Source organism: Mus caroli, unplaced genomic scaffold (assembly GCF_978045245.1).
Source record: "Mus caroli unplaced genomic scaffold, Mus_caroli_1 scaffold_15, whole genome shotgun sequence".
NCBI lineage: Eukaryota > Metazoa > Chordata > Mammalia > Rodentia > Muridae > Mus > Mus caroli.
The window spans coordinates 64,249,747-64,265,617 of record NW_028227270.1 but is presented as its reverse complement, the minus strand read 5'-3'; the positions used below and the strand labels follow the sequence as shown (position 1 = coordinate 64,265,617).

Below are 15,871 nucleotides of genomic sequence, written 5' to 3'. Positions count from 1 at the left end.
GCTGCTTCCGAATTATGTCCTCTGCCTTGGCTACAGGAGTGGAGGGCTCCTGAAAGGTCAGAATCACTCTAGTTCCTCATATGGGTGTCATGACTGGGCTGAGCTGACTTAAGGTACTCAGCTACTGTCTTGGGTGATTCTGGGGACCTCTCCTGGGGAGCATGGGTGTCGGCACATCCTGCCGTACACACACTCTGAAGTGTTCAGACGTCCACAAGAGTGGACAGGCTGCTGCGAGTCACTGCCCAGCGCTGTTCTCGGGGCCGGCTGCTACTCTAGGCTCTGGCTCAGCAAGTCTTCACCAACCCCAGACCTCCAACAGCCAAGCTGGCTTCCCGACCTGGCCTGGCACCCACCCTCATCTGCTCAGCAGGCCGTCTCCAATCGTCACTGTACCAATACTTTCCCTGTTCCTATGGCTTTTCAGACCCTGCAAGCCCCGAGGGGGGGATGGTTAGCATTTAGACCCTTTTCATCCCTGAGATACCCATTCTGCAATCTGAGACCAGGAGGGTCCCAGAGGGAGGAACGCTGTGTGCCCAGCTGTACAGACACAAGCAAGGTTATCTCTAGTGGGGCTCCAGGCAACAGCCCAGATGTGGACCTGGTCCTGTCTCTTGCTGGAGCAACAGAGCAACAGAAGGGCACCTGTGCTGGCACATGGCCACCTACACAGCTCGGTGCTTTCATGTTTGCAGTGAGGTGAATGTGAATTCTAGCTGAGGCTGGCTTTGGGGGAGGTGGGGCAGAAGGGAGCAGAATCAGGAGAGGCCAGGGTGGAAGTGACTAGGAGCAGGGTGGACAAGAGGGGATCCCTAGGGGCTGATCAGCACTAGCTCTCGCCACCCTGGCTACTCACTTCTTTGGGGAGGGAGCATGGAGACTAGCCCTAAACAGCAGAGGGTCTCACACATCAGTGGCTACTGAGGCAACCTGACAGGACCTGTGAAAGGCATGGAAGACTCGGGGCATCTGCCTTCAGCACTGAGAGGAAGTTAAACTTTCAGAGCCCAGACCTTAAGATGACAACTAGAACTGCCGCTTTAGACAGATGCACACAGAATACAGGTAACGGCTACAGGATGTAAACAGCAATGGTTAGATTCCGGAACGTCACCGCAGGAATTGCATCGTGAGAGCCTGAGTGCAATCAGTGACACAAAAGGGAGGGCAGGGGACAACGGGCATGAGTGAGCGAGAAAAACGGTGTCATCAGGATGCAAAAGGACACGGACAGTGAGGAGGTAAAAATGATGCAGCTTCTAACCCAATGCAGAGCACCTTTAAGCCAACGGATCGGCAGGGCCAGATTCAGTCCTTCGAGATTGTATTACAGAGGACTCAAAACACCGAGACAGTCCCCACCCCTCTTTTAATCAATTCTCATTTCCAGGTCTTAAAAGCCTTTGCATCATTTTTATTCTCAATAAGAGTGAATCAACTTTTACAAAACCATGGCGTCCTGGCAAAGCTGCATCACTGGGGCGGCTGAAAATATATTTATTGCCCGTGGTTAAAACAAACAACTGGCTCGAGGAGTCGCCTGGTGGTTCAGTGACGAAGCCCCTGGTACACCTGTTAGTTGGTCTAAGAACAACCCGGCTCCCTGGATCGGATCAGTGCCCACCAGGACCAGCTGGATCCTTCTCCCTGCACAGCCCACACTACCTGATGAGCAGCCCACTCCTTAGAAGCACCTCCTTCCCTAGGCTGAGCTCCAGGGTCCTGGCTCCCAGTGGGAGCTTCGTGTCTGCGTGCACTCCCATTCCTGGAACCTGGCAGCATCCCCGGACCCTGCCTGCTGATCCTGTCCATTCATCCCTCCCTGGGGCCACTTCCAAAGCTGCCCTGGGGTTGTTCTGTCCACCCACTGAGCTGAGTGACACCCAGGAATCTCAGCCTCTGCCCTCCCCTCCCCTCCTCCCCACCCCCGGGGCCCTGGAGCAGACTGAGCCGTCCACCTACCTTCTGGCCGAGGAAGAGGCTCTTGGTGGAGAGGACAGTGAAGCCATCTGTAGGCGTGCCCTCCGTCGTACTGTCTGCGCTGGCTGCCTTGCTCACTTCTCCCTGCTTCTTCTTGTACAAACCGAAGAGTTAGAACACGGACATCAGGCAGGGGCCACACAACTCCTCCTTAACAGAGAGAGCCCCAGGTCTCACCCATTACCAATTCAGAGGCCACAGGAAATAAAGCCACTGCATGCTCCATAGTGGGGACCAGAGGAGACAAAGCCACCGCATGTCCCACAGTGGGGACTGCTACTTAGCCCAGAGTTTAAGGGAAAAAAGTTAAATTGTATTTTTATTACTTATAATATTGAAAAATCTTAAAAACAAAACCTAAATTTTTAATAATTTAGAATAGAATCACTTTATAAATTCAGAGCAACATCTCGTCACTAGTAGTTTTTAGGTATTTCACCTTTGTAGATCTCTGCGTGAAACTCAAGTGTATTGTTATAGGCACACTCCTGCAATCCAGTGATCAGAGGGCTGAGGCAGGACTGCTACTGGTTTAAGCCAGCCTGAACTATATAGTGAGTTCTTAGCAACCTTGAGCTACAGTGCAGCAGGCTTCTGCCTTAACAAACAGAAGGAGAAAGCAGACTTGTGGCTGATGACAGTGGGGCGGAGGCCATGAGGAGGCTGCTGTTCCCACAACCACAGTGTCCTCCACTCTAGCACATTCCTCAGCATCCCTCAGACCAAAATACAAGCACCCTGACGTTCCGGAGGGACTTCCAAAGAGTTACAGAGCCCTTAGCTCAGCTTCTAATGTGCATCCTTGATCCTGGGTCCACTTCACTGCCTAAGTAACTGGTAAGAAGGATGCATGGCTCTGGGGAACATATGTTTTTGCATACATTTTTTAAGGGTGAAAACGAATAGAAATATACATTTGGCTGTGCGTGGATTTCCTACATTCAGATATTTGACAGGTTGAGGACAGTGGGAATGGTGGGACTTCAGATTAAACAATTCATCTTTTTCTTTTCCCTTCCCCCAGATTATCAGAATACATTGATCCCGAGAAAGGCCCAGTGGGAGAAAATTAAGGTGTATTGGAGGCACAGTACAGTGGCAAACACATGCCTTCATGGTGGGAAGAGGGGGTATTTCAGACGGGCCTGCTTTCCATAAGGACGGCCTCAGACAGTGAGTGCAAGGCAAGGCCCGCGTCCTATCCAGGTACCCGTTTAGTATCCCAATGCACAAGCACTGGTACATTAGCAGCCTTCCTTGCACTAGAAAAACATGTCACTTTGTTGACTGCTTTGGCAATGGCATAGCTGATGCCTTCTGTAAACTGAATAATCTAAGCCCACAGCTTCAAGTTTTTGAGATAAGACAAAAGTGCTTTCTGAGGGAGAGCACTGGGGAGGGAGGGGGCAGCAGAGGTGTTCAGAGCCTCTGATTTGCCGTCTTCATACTTTGTATTTATTGGACATGACAAGGAGAGAGCTAGGCACAATCAAGACCTGCATGGGAAGCACAGGCTTTTGTGATATACTTTCTGGGAACGAAGACTGACAAAGCCATTCACAAGTTTGCTGTTTTCAGTCCTGCACTCTCAACAAAACTGAAGTAGCCACTGAGTACTAGCTGGAGACCACTGAGAAGCAGTGACAGACAGCTCTTGGCTGATGGCAGTGTGCTAATGTCAGCTGCTACTCACTGGTGAGTGAGGCCTGTCAACCACAGGAAAGGAAACCTGGTGAGCCCTTGAGAGTGCCTTGCTTCTTTTTTGTAAATCTAAGCCCATTCTAAAAGATTTCTCAATACCAAAAGGACACTGCTACCCTGACCATCTGTCCTTGGAATAGAGAGGATATACTGTTTCTGCTACCGTCCCCAGAATAGAGAGGATAGAGAGGATACACTGTTGCTGCTGTAACAAACCTCTCTTCTCACTGATGGGAGACTGCTAACATGACCATCTTTCCCCGGAACAGAGAGGACACACTGCTGCTGCTGTAACAAACCTCTCTGTTCTCAGCAGTCACTCTAGGCAGCAAGACTTTCCAAATCCTCACAGGTTCTGCTGTGGGAGAGGACGCTGACCTTTGTCTCAACTCAGCAATTCATACACCTGGGATCCTTAGCCAATGAAGGAGAAAATCATTCATTCCACTACAAGATACTTTTCTCATAACATTTAGCTTTTTCTGTAATCATTACTAAATATTCTTGGTTTGAGTAAATGTATATTACCAAGTGTATTAAACTATCCACTCTTGCCACTGGGCGTGGTGGCACACGCCTTTAATCCCAGCACTTGGGAGGCAGAGGCAGGCGGATTTCTAAGTTCGAGGCCAGCCTGGTCTACAGAGTGAGTTCCAGGACAGCCAGGGCTACAGAGAGAAACCCTGTCTCAAAAAAAAAAAAAAAAACAAAAACAAACAAACAAAACTATCCACTCTTGGAAAATATACATCATTTAGTATAAAGTCACAAGAACTATTTCAAGTGAACTGAAATACAGTGCTCTGCTACAAAAGTCATGAAAACAATGGGCATAAAGATGAGGCACTGTATGAGGCCAGTGAAACAGCCCAGCAGGTAAAGACACAAGCCACATAAACCTGGTGGCCTGGACATAATCCACATAAAGGTGCAAGGAGAGAAATGAATCCAAGAGGTTATCTTCTGACATCCATACTTGAATGGTGGCACATACACATGCATACACTCGCGCACATACACACACACACACACACTTCAATAAAGTATTATGTTAGAATTAAGTTTCGTAGGGTCAATGAAAGGAGGGAAGTAAAACACATTAAGTTTTCCAATGTTAGTAAACTGCATTGTGTATTTCTACAGGATGCATAAAAATTGACATTTTATAAATAATATATAAAGCATACCAAAATATCCTTAAATTTCTTATGAAAAGCATCAGACTTTAAATGTCTATGCTGCAAAGCTTTTAGAGAAGTCTTTTGGAAGGTATTTAAGCAACAGCATTATTCCTTTGAGTACCGCGTTACTCCTAAGGGGAACAGCTGGGGTCCGCGGCCAACAGTGAGAAGCAGGTATCTCTCTCCCCAGGGGCTGCACAGATAGGGAGTTAGAGGTACAAGGCCTAGAGGACAGGTGTCAGACTTCATATGTCACAGCTTGTTTCTGTAAAGAGGCGTTCTAGTTCCCAATGCCCCACCAGTTCAGCAGTTACCGGTTTAACTAAGCCTTAAGCTATGAGGATGCTGGTGACTTTCAGCAGTGACTTGTGAAGACTGTGGCCTCACTTCCCCTACGGGGGAAGGCTTTGCAGTCCTCTACCATCAGAGCAGTAGGACTCTGGCCAGGAAGCGGCCAGTGATCATAGAATGCATGAGCAATAGTATTTGAACTTGCTAGCTCCACATTTAAATCCTGGCTCCTCCAGCTGTGTGACCAGGCAAAGTGAAACCTGCTTGCCTTCCCTTAGATACCTCACTGGGAAACGGACCTGAGGCTAGAACACTCCTGAACGAAGAAGAGAGACCAGTCAGGTGCTGCACAGAGAACAAACCTTCTTCTCTGCAGAGAACTTGAGCCCTTTCAAAGCAGCAGAACTTTGAATAAGCAGCCCCCACTGCCCTACACACAAGCAGCAACTGCTTTCTGATCACAACTGTGTTCAAGTGAAGCCTACAGCCTGTATTCGCATCCCTTCCTACTGTCTTGGAAGAAAGATGCCTTTTCTTTCATGGTGTGGTGACACAGGCAGCAGGCTTTTCTGATCTAAGCTCTGGAGAAAGATCTAAGCAATCACACCTAACTCAAATGACTGTAAGATCTTTAGGATCTTACATTGTATATAAACGCAAAAGTGTTGAGCATTGGCCACGTGCAGGGCTGTTTTGAAGAAGCCTAGAGGCTGTCAAAGCCAATCTGTGCACATTTAAGACTCTGTGGAATTCAGTGTCAAAAATGATGGAGGTAAACCCAACAACCAAGCTCACCTATGCCTCAGCTCCTAGCCATCACTAAAAGGCCAGCAGACTGTCGGGTGTGGCAATTCCTCATTAAGAAATGCCTTTCTTGGACATCTCTTTATACTGCGGCTCTCAACCTTCCTAATGCGAAGACTTTTTTTTTAATACAGTTCCTCATGTTGTGACCTCCCCAGCCATAAAATTATTTTTTTGCTATTTCATAACTGTAATTTTGCTAGTTGTGATCATGAAGTAAATATGTGATACGTGTAAAAGCAACTTTTACTCACCTGATCTAATTGTCATCTGAGGCTCATTGCTTCTGTCTGCTTAACTGAGGCCTAGTCCTGGAAGCTTCTGGCCTCCATACAATCTAATCCAGGCCTAGATTATCTTCAGCGTCTGAGACCTGCTGCTGAATAAGCTTACCCTTCCTAGCTCTTTCTGAGCTCTGGCTGGATGGTCAACTCAGCTGTTCTGACTCAAGCTCCTCTCTCAGGCTGATTCAAACTGGATGTGTCTCCTGAGTTGCTCTGCTTGGCTTCAAACTAACTCTAGCAATCTATTCTGATCTTCTGGCTCCTTCTCATTCTCTGCCCCATTCTGTCTTATCCTGTGTCTAGCTTGTTCTCTCGTCAATCTGTCTCAGTACAACTGTCCCAGTTAGACTACCTTCTTTCTCTCCCTCTGCACTGTGCCTCAAGTAGCTTCCCTTTCCTCTCTCTTCTCGTGAGAGTTGGGCAGATCCTATCCTGTCAAATCTTTCTCTGATCCATGACTTTGTGTGCCATTCAATTAGACATCACTTTCAAAGATGGCACTTCCTTCTACAAACTAACTTTCCCTTCATTGTTTGGGATTAAAGCTGTGTCCTAAGGCTGAGCCACACCATAACCAGAAACAGGTTTTTTCAGGAAACAACACAATCGGGGTTCGTGGTGTGATCAAATATCCTGCAACAGATAGGCAGGGTATCGGATATGTGACTGTGACCCACGGGTTGAAAGCCAAGGCACTTGCCACAATCAGCCTGGTCTTCTGACAGGTAGTGAGCAATGAGGACACCCTCCTCACCTGGGGGTCCTCACATAGGAAAAGGGCGGGTTTGGGATGGCAGCACAGAGACATAGTCCGGGTAACCGCGGCTCTCTCAGGACACAGGCTGTTGCTAGTGTTGCCTGAGTTCTGGCTTAAACTCTCCCAGGTTCCTCCTGCTTAGCTTCACCCCAGAGACGGGGAAGCTGAGCACCACAGGGAACCTACCAAGAACACACAAGCAGCAGAATTAGAATACAGCCAGGTCACAGACTAGGCCTTCCACTTTTAACACTACACGTCCAAAACAGTGCTTGCGTGACTTGTGTTTTACACATCTAGAATAGGAAGGGTTTCCGTAAGTACATGTTTTTATATACATAGACTTTCTGGAAAGTAGGTTATTAATTCATTATAGTTTGTGATAGGGGCGGGATTTTTCCTGCATACTTTTTTTGCCTGCCAAACTTACACGCATTACATATACAAAAATACATTATGCAATATGCCCAGAGTCACTGGCTTGTAGAGTTGGAACAGGCGCTGTCATTTTATGGACTAGGGCAGGCCAAGGCAGAGAAGGGGGCAGGCTTGCCTGAGGCCACCCAAGTAGGAAGAGCCTAGGGCACAGCCAGAGCGCTGGCCTGGAGTGCTTGTGTGCTGGGGGGGGGGGGCACTTTCTGTGCCCTCCGCCTGCTCCCTGCAGCTGACTTGGCTGTCACACTGGACATTTTCAAAACCGTCAAATTATATAGAATTGAGGGAGGAAATTATGATTTGGACTTCCAGTGTTGACACTTGAAAAATACCAACTCCCTTTCAGCACAAGTGTTTTAGCACGTCCCTGAGGTGGGGCGCTCTGCGCATGCCCCTGGAAAGGTGATTTTTTTTTTTTTCAGAACATTCCATGAAACATGGAAATGCCGGGGCCTCCACTGTTTCTGGGAGCTGACACCACAATTTACATTAAACAAATGTTTTGAAAATTAGCTGTTCACGGTTCCAATTTCAGCTTCCCCCAGGGTTTAATGTTAGCCAAATACTGGTACAGTAAGCAGACAATGTGTTTTATTGTGTGGAAGAAAAACAGACCACCATCACAGGCTCCCTGCTTTTGTAATCAAGAGAAAAGCTGAATGTTTGAGTGATTACTGACATATGGTTATTAGAAACACAGCTACTAGGGGCTGGAGAGACACAGAAATACACCACATAAACACACACACAACACACACACATCACAATACACCTCTCTGTCTCTCCCCTGTCTCTGTCTCTTTCTCTCTCTCCCTCCCCATCCCCCATACTCACACATACACTCTCCCACTCCATAAGGAGTTTGGTAAGCTGCAAAGGTCAGGAAGTCACTGGGCAGAAAAGAACAAGAGAAGACTAAGGTCAGGGGGAACGAGGCTCAGCCAAGTCTGCTCCAGCACATACATCTAAGGTGTTCAGATGGCATGACTTGAGTGTAGGAAAGAGGGCAAGGCTAAGATGCAGCCAGGGTAAGGGTCAAGCTGGAAACGTGGTTCTACCCTGCTGGTGCCAGCACCCAATGCCAGGACCTCCCTGTGGGCAGCCATTTTTAAGGGAGAAGAGACTTGGCTTCTCTGTGTTTCTCCTGGCATTCCAAAGCAGGTACCCTGGGGCTTGTCCTGTTTCCTCGGCCCTACCCTTCCTCCAAACTGCAAATACAGGGAGAGGGAAGTCTCTTCCCTGCCTGTCCCTGCTGCCACCTCCTCCTGGACTCCTGAGCAAGGTAGAAGGCTTTCTAGTATCTAGAAATACTGGCCTCTCTTCAAGGTCAGGCTTCTCTCTCCATGAGTGGGGGACAATTCTGGGCCTTGGAAAGAGGGTATTGGGGGGTGTTGTTTGCATTCACGAGTATGTGTGAGGAGACACAGTGCCTTCTCTTTCTTCTCTTTAGATAACACAGGCCCCAAAACAAGGCCAACAGATGGGGGTGTGTCTGCCCTTCCCCATCAAAGCAACTCTAGGCTATGCTTGGGAGGCTCCCACAGAGGACCAGCATCTAGGACAATGTTTTTGGGTGAAGCTCGGCCTGGGAGCAACTGTCTGAAGAGTGCACTGCTTTTCTTTCCGGACTGAAGCAAGTGTTCTGAAAGACAGCTGTCTGGAGCGCTCCTACTGGAGCACCCAAGGAGGACATGTAGCCATGGCAACACAATGAGATTGTCGAGTTGAGCATCCAGGCATGTGCACAGATGGCCCCTCTGAGGACGGTATTATTAGTGATCCCTGGCACAGGGAAACCTTTCCACAGGCCCAGGCATCTACTCGGGAGACCGGGTACAGGAGGGGTGCAGCTGGGCTACCGGCCACCTCCTGCTGCTCCCTGGAAGCCACTACCCATCCCCATGCCCAGTCTTCCAGCTGAACCCAGGTTCCACGAGCCACTCTCGAGTAGCCAGTGTGTTGGGACTCCCACGTATTCCTCAGTCAGTTCCCCCACCAGGGATCAGCTCTGAGAAGGGAGGGGGGTCCCCTGTGACCTTATTTACCCCATCCCACACATCCCTGCCAGATCCCATACCTTAGACTTCCGGGCCCCTTTCTTGCCTCCTGTCTTCTTAGCCACTGGCTTCTTCTGGGATGGAGACTTGGCCTTTTTGGCTGGCGGAGGCGTGATGATGGCTTCCAATTTTCCCTTGGATCCTCGCTTCTTCGCTAGCAACTCAGGATGGATATTCGGCAACACGCCCCCACTGGCTATGGTGACACCCTTTAGCAGCTTATGGGGAAAACCAAAGTCGCAGGTGGTGAGCCAGACTGCCTGCTCCAGGAGAGCCCTGCCTGACGCCGGAGCTCAGCCCTGCTCACACGCATCTGCTCCAAGCTGCGACAGCACTTGACTCCAAGGCAACTACAAAGAGGCTGGCAGGACTCAGACCTACCTACCACATGGGACTCGAGTCCTTGGGCCCTAACTTGGTCTGAATTTATGCTATCACACCTAGGAGAGCAGAGCACCCACCTCATCTCCCTACCCTACTTTCAGTGAAGCTCCAAAAGGCAGGGAGATAGATGCTTAGGGTCTTGCCAGTCACCACAGCCCCTCCTGGGTGGTCTGAGTATATGCTAGCATGTCTGGGGACAGGCTAGACACACACACCCCTGAGTACCTGGTTTAGCTCTTCATCATTGGCCACAGCTAACAGGATGTGCCGGGGTGTGACCCGTCCCTTCTTGTTGTCTCTTGCTGCATTGCCAGCCAGCTCCAGGATCTCAGCTGTAGGGCAGATAAAAGCATGCGGTCATTTCAGGGCACAAGAGAACTCACATGGCCCCGAATCCCCAGGCAGATGTGTTCTGCAAGCCGTACTTCTGAGGCAGCCACTCAGATGTAACAGGAAGGCTGGGTGGGACTTGAAGGTCCCACCTTCTGTTCTGAAACAGAGGTTAGGAGGAATGGGGACCAGCAGAGGGCACTGGGTAAACAAGTAGTGAGACTAAGGTCTAAATCCAGCTCTGGCTCCCATTTCCCAGACAGAGCCGCCTGTGAGGGGTGCTTGGATGTGGACATGGCCAACTGCATGCACCTGCAATGTGGCCTGAAGGACACCATGCCTGCACATCTGGTGATGTGTCACCCGTCTGTAGAACTCAAGGGGAGGGGACTTGATATAGCCGGTGTTTGAGAAATCTTTGATGCTTGAATCAAAGAAGAACACCTGCACGTTGGGATATGAAACCAGGAAGCTGTGGCCAGGCTCACACAGGCAATGTCATAGCAACACAAAACAAAAGGGTGGGGATAGTGCAGGCTCTAAAAAGCTAGAGACAGGACCAACTACAATGTGTGACTTTAACGGAATCCTCCAAAGTCCTTCTGGAGACATGTGAAGAGGCCTGAACACGGGAGTTGCAACATGAGAATTCTTGCCTAAGTTGTATAGTAGCACAGCCACTCCTAAGAAATTAGTGCTGTGCCTGGAGACTGTTCTTCTAGAGGCCCTGAGTTCAATTCCCTGCACCCACACGGTGGCTCAGACCCACATGTAACTCCAGTTCCAGGGGTTCTGACATCGGCTTCTGGCCTCTGGTTGCACTGTATGCACATAAACGCACATGCAGGCAAACACTCATGCACATAAAATCAAAATAAAAGAGGAGATTCATGCTGAAGTACCTAGGAATGGGGCACAGTGAGTACAGCAAACGTGGTAGTTCCTGTTAAACCTGCACGTGATCAGAGCCCCTCTGCCAAAGAAACCCTGCCTTCTGTAACATGGACAGACCTGAACTTTAGAGACCTCAGGTGACTTGTCTAAATGAAAGAAGCCAGGCATAGAAAGGTAAATAAACGCTCTGTGAGCTTACTCTGATACCAGATCTAAAGAAGTCTGACTTCGAGGCCACGAACAGAGCGTGATCACCAGAGGCTGGCGAGGGGGGTGGGGAGAGGGGAAATGACAGTTGGGAGGTATGAGGAGGAGGTTAGAATCTAGGGAAAATCTTAGTGATGTGCCCAGAGAGGAGACTAGAGTTGATAGTACTATGTATTTCCTAATCACTAACATATATTTTAAATGTTCTCCAAACCTAAACACAGGAATATGAAGGACAGATACGTTAATCAAATTAATCTCCTTATTCCCCCATGTGCGCATGTACCAAAGCAGCACACTGTCCCTTGTAGTAAGTGTATAGACCATTTCTAGACTAAGAATAATACAATAGAGGCTGGAGAGATGTCTCAGTGGTTAAGAGAACTGGCTTCTCTTCCAAAGGACCCAGGTTCAGTTCCCAGCACCCACATGGCAGTTCACAACCATCTGTAACTCCAGTTGTAGGCAGTCTGACACCGCCATATGGACAAACACGCAAGCAAACCACCAATGCATATAAAAAATAAAAAGGAATTATTGAAGAAAAAATAACACAATATTATTTTTCAGCTTTCTGTATGTCCAAAGTCTCTTCAAAACAATCATCACAAGAGGGACTAAAACAAGACGGCGAGACGGAGTCCAACCTGCACCTGATGCTCAAACCGTCTATTTTCCTGCCTGGGGAGTGGCCTCATGAGAGAAAGGAAAGCCCTAACGTGTCATCAGCGTCATCAATGCACCGAGGAGTCCCCGCTGGCAAGGGATCCCTCCCGACTCCCTTAGCAACCAGCCCACCTCATCCCTGATCCTCACTGTCTTCATGGCATGCTGTTCCTCAATGCCCGCTGCCCTCGCCACCACCCTGCCTATAATGTCCTCCTGTACCACTTTCCAGGCCAACTCAGTGTAGCAGTCTGACCTGCTACACTAAAGATCCTCTAATACTCCAGTCATGCTGTATTTTCTAGATTGTTCTGACATGGCCAGCGCTTGGACGCCTCCTGGAATAAGTGGGTATAAACTGGTAGGTGTGGTGTTAAACATTATCCGGGGCTTTCTACTTCACCTTTGATCATTTAGTTCCCAGATAAGAGACATAAAACCTTTATATCTATAAGAAGCCTTTAAAGCAGTAGAGCTGGGCAGATATTGGCCCTCTATGCTATTCTGTCTACTTCCCTGTTAATAACCCCAAGAATTAACCTGCCATGTTCCGCCTGGGCTGCTCCTACTCTATCTGGTCAACCCTCATGCCATGCTCTCATGATCGACCTACCCCATGGCATCTTCCTCTCTCTTCTCCTCAAGGTCTCTCCTCAAAACCAGTCTGGTAATTGAAGCCCCACCTACCTCTCTTCTGCCCAGCTACAGGCTATAGGCATCTTTATTCAACCAACAGTTTTAAATTAAGGTGCAAAGTTACACAGCATAGCTTGGTGTGCATGAGGATCTCCTTGTCAGTGGCAACCAGACCTCGGGGGCCTGTATTTAGCAACTCATAGTAACAGACCTAACCCTCAGCAGGTAATAGCATGAAAACCAAGCCTGAAACTTAATGGTACTGATAACTGTCTACTGTGCTTGCTTTGAGACAGAGTCTCACTTTGGCCTGACTTACTACGTAGCCAGGTTAGCCTCAAACCTGTGATTCTCCTGCTTCAGTCTCCTGAGAGCTACAGTGGTGCATGTACCAGCACACTTGAGATGATATGTATATGTTTATTATTAACAACTAAGCCCCATGCAAAACCTGCTGCTACACATACATAAAGACTCGAGTCCCTGGCTGCTCTTGAACACTTTTATAATAGCAGTGGGACAGGGCAAGGGGGACTCAGTCGCACTGGGAACAGCAGGTTGCCTTCCCTAAATCCAGGACATCCTTTTGCTCAGTCCTCACACAGAGATGAACAGCCCCGTGTTTGAGAAGGGACACAGAGGCATTGAGGTTCCTGTCTTACCAGCAGGAACGAAGTTCAACACAAGGCTGCACAGGCCAGAGCTTTAGAGAGTACCATACCTGGGCTTCACATCCACCAGAGCCACGGGTGTGAGGCAAAGAGAATGGCCAGTATGTGAGGTACTAGCTGGAGGAAAAGCTCGCTCTTCCCACCTTAGCTGTTTCCCCACAACCTCAGGACAATGTATTGAGGGGTTTGCTCTCCTGAACGTTCCCTAGAACTGCTCATGGACCCCTCTGCCAGATGAAGAAGGCAGACGTCTATGGTGCCTCAGGATACAGAAATGCCTGCTTGTGGTCCAGCAGACCCTCGGACTTCTGTGCTTGAGGTGGAGGTAGCACACCTGCAAGGCTGCTGTCCTGCCACAGTTCAAAAGTTAGCAAAGTAGGCGCCTGAGGTGCTAAAAGAGCAGACTCTGGCAGTTAAGTGCAGGGAGAAGAGCCCATCAGAGCAGGCCAGGGCTGGAACTTAACACTTTGGGTGGCATGAGAGAGGCCTCTTGCATTGTGGAGCTGGGTAGCTCATTTTTTAAAAGCTTTCTTCCCCTCTTCAGCCTTCATCCTCCTTTCTGAGGCTACGGGGAAGGAGGAGCTGTCGGTATCCAGGGCCAGAGCATACAGACAGTGGCTGGTAGGTCTGAGTCTGTGGACCCTCATGTGCTAAGAATAACCTACCTGGTCCTTGTTAACAACAGGGTACATACAGGTACCCAAGTGGTGGGCTGTCATACCAAATCCTTAAGCCTAACCCTTGATGAACTAATGATGTGGGGCCATTTCTGGAGAAGTGTGTTTTCCCTCCCTGCAGGAGTGCAAGCAGAAAACCTCCAGGGCAGAGGGGGGGGGGGGAGGGATGTGGGGGTGGTGGAGGAGGGGAGATGTAGGCAAAAGCCTGAGTGGTGTGGGCACGGACTCGGGTGGGAGGGCAAGAAGAAAACAAATGCCAGACAGAGGCCAAAGACCCAGAGGACACCTTCCAGGTCTCACGAGCCAACACCCAGGGTTCTAGATTTTGGCTCCAGTTTCAACGGCCTTAGTTTCCCCCTGGGAAGTTTCAAGGACTCCTTGTAGAATGCCTGAAGCCCCGTGGGAGTGGCAGTGGGGTGGGTGTGTAGGCCGAGGAATGGGCACTCGTGGGAAGGAGCAGGGGAAGGGGGCCGCTCCCTCACCTTCCCCGTCCGCAACAAGGAGCTCAGGTCCAAGGCTTCCTTTCTGCACAAGCTGAGATGGATGCGCAGGCCTGGGCTCCTACCCTTAAAGAGGGGCCCCGGACTCTGCAGGAAGCAGGAGTGTATCCATTACAACAGTAAGGAGGAGCATGGAGAGGTTCCAGCTCACTGAGCAAGTACTGTACCTTGTTTACACTCGTGTTTTTCCAGATGGACAGTAACCATAGTAACCCTATCATCAGGGGACATAAAGACCGAAGCACCTCAAAGGCACACCTTTTACAGAAGACATGCTCCACACCCCAATCTGCCTCGGCACCGCAGTGCCTGGGCATTTTACAAGTTGAGAAAGATGAAGGACACACGCTGACTGCTGAGAGAGCAGGGGCCACAACACACGTCCCCCAATGCTGAGCAGCAGTAATACCCTCTGCCCTTTCATCAGAGGCCCAGTTTTAGAAGCAGCAATAAAGTAAAAGCCTTTCTGGCCAGGAGAGAGCTGCCTGCTGCAGGGAAGGAGGGGTATAAACTGCCAGCCACTCAGGGAGACAGAGCAGTTCCCGTTTGCTCTTTGGGGCACACTGGGAGAAGATGGCTGCTTGGACTCTGCAGCAGGGCATACACCACTTGGGGGGTCCTGAAGTCTGCTTCTCAGAATGTGACCTTGGTGAGTTATGTGGATAGCAAAACCATGGAGACTGAGCTACAGCCCATAGCCCTAGGGTAGGCCACTGCACCCATAGCCCTAGGGTAGGCCACCACACCCCATGCTAACTAATGGCCCCAAGGCCTGGTTACCCACAAGGATGAGAGGATCTGCATGAATGCAAATGATGCTATATAACCTTGGCCCCCAAGTTATCCCTGATTGGTGAATGAAGATGCCTACAGACTATAGGCGGGGTTTGGGTTCCTGGCCTTGGGGTCTGGGGTGAGACCATGAGGGAAGGGAGAAGGTGGAGAGAGGAGAAGACACTGTGGTGTGGGTGAGTCATGAAAACATGGCCATGAAGGCTGGCCAACTGGAGTAAGAGCAGCCCAGATGGAACATGGTAAGTTATTGATAGGGAAGTAGACATAATAGCACAGAGAGTAGTCATCTGCCCAGCTCTAGCGCTTGATTAAGGCTTATTATAAATATAAAAGCTGTGTGTCTTTTATCTGGGAACTGAATCAAAGGCAGGGTAGAACCCCCACCCCCACCCCACCCCCCACACACACACTAATACTAACATTTTTTCTACAACAGGTTGCTGCACTCCATACCTGAGGTAGGCCCAAGCCCCACCACGAAGGGGGCACCTGCTAAGCTAGACCAGAGCCAACTTCTGCCTCTGCCCCTAGCTCACAGGCACCCATGCCATGCTATACGCTCCTCTCACTGACCGGCTAGTTGAAGGGTAATACAATTCTGAGAAACACAATCACCCA

The 15,871-nt window shown here is 49.5% G+C and overlaps 1 protein-coding gene across 5 annotated transcripts in view; it reads right to left on the bottom strand.

The window, feature by feature from the left end:
- Positions 1-15,871, bottom strand: part of Macroh2a1 (macroH2A.1 histone) — a 63,027-nt gene that overhangs the window by 21,290 nt on the left and 25,866 nt on the right. For 3 of the 5 annotated variants that reach the window (XM_021180008.3, XM_021180005.3, XM_021180006.3), the window contains exons 3-5: positions 10,103-10,209; positions 9,514-9,711; positions 1,966-2,076 (exon numbers count right to left, since the gene is read on the bottom strand). In XM_021180008.3, coding sequence (XP_021035667.1) covers positions 1,966-2,076; positions 9,514-9,711; positions 10,103-10,209 — 416 coding nt within the window. The remainder of the gene's footprint in view (positions 1-1,965; positions 2,077-9,513; positions 9,712-10,102; positions 10,210-15,871) is intronic. The other 2 variants (XM_021180009.3, XM_021180007.3) reach the window with 1 other exon arrangement.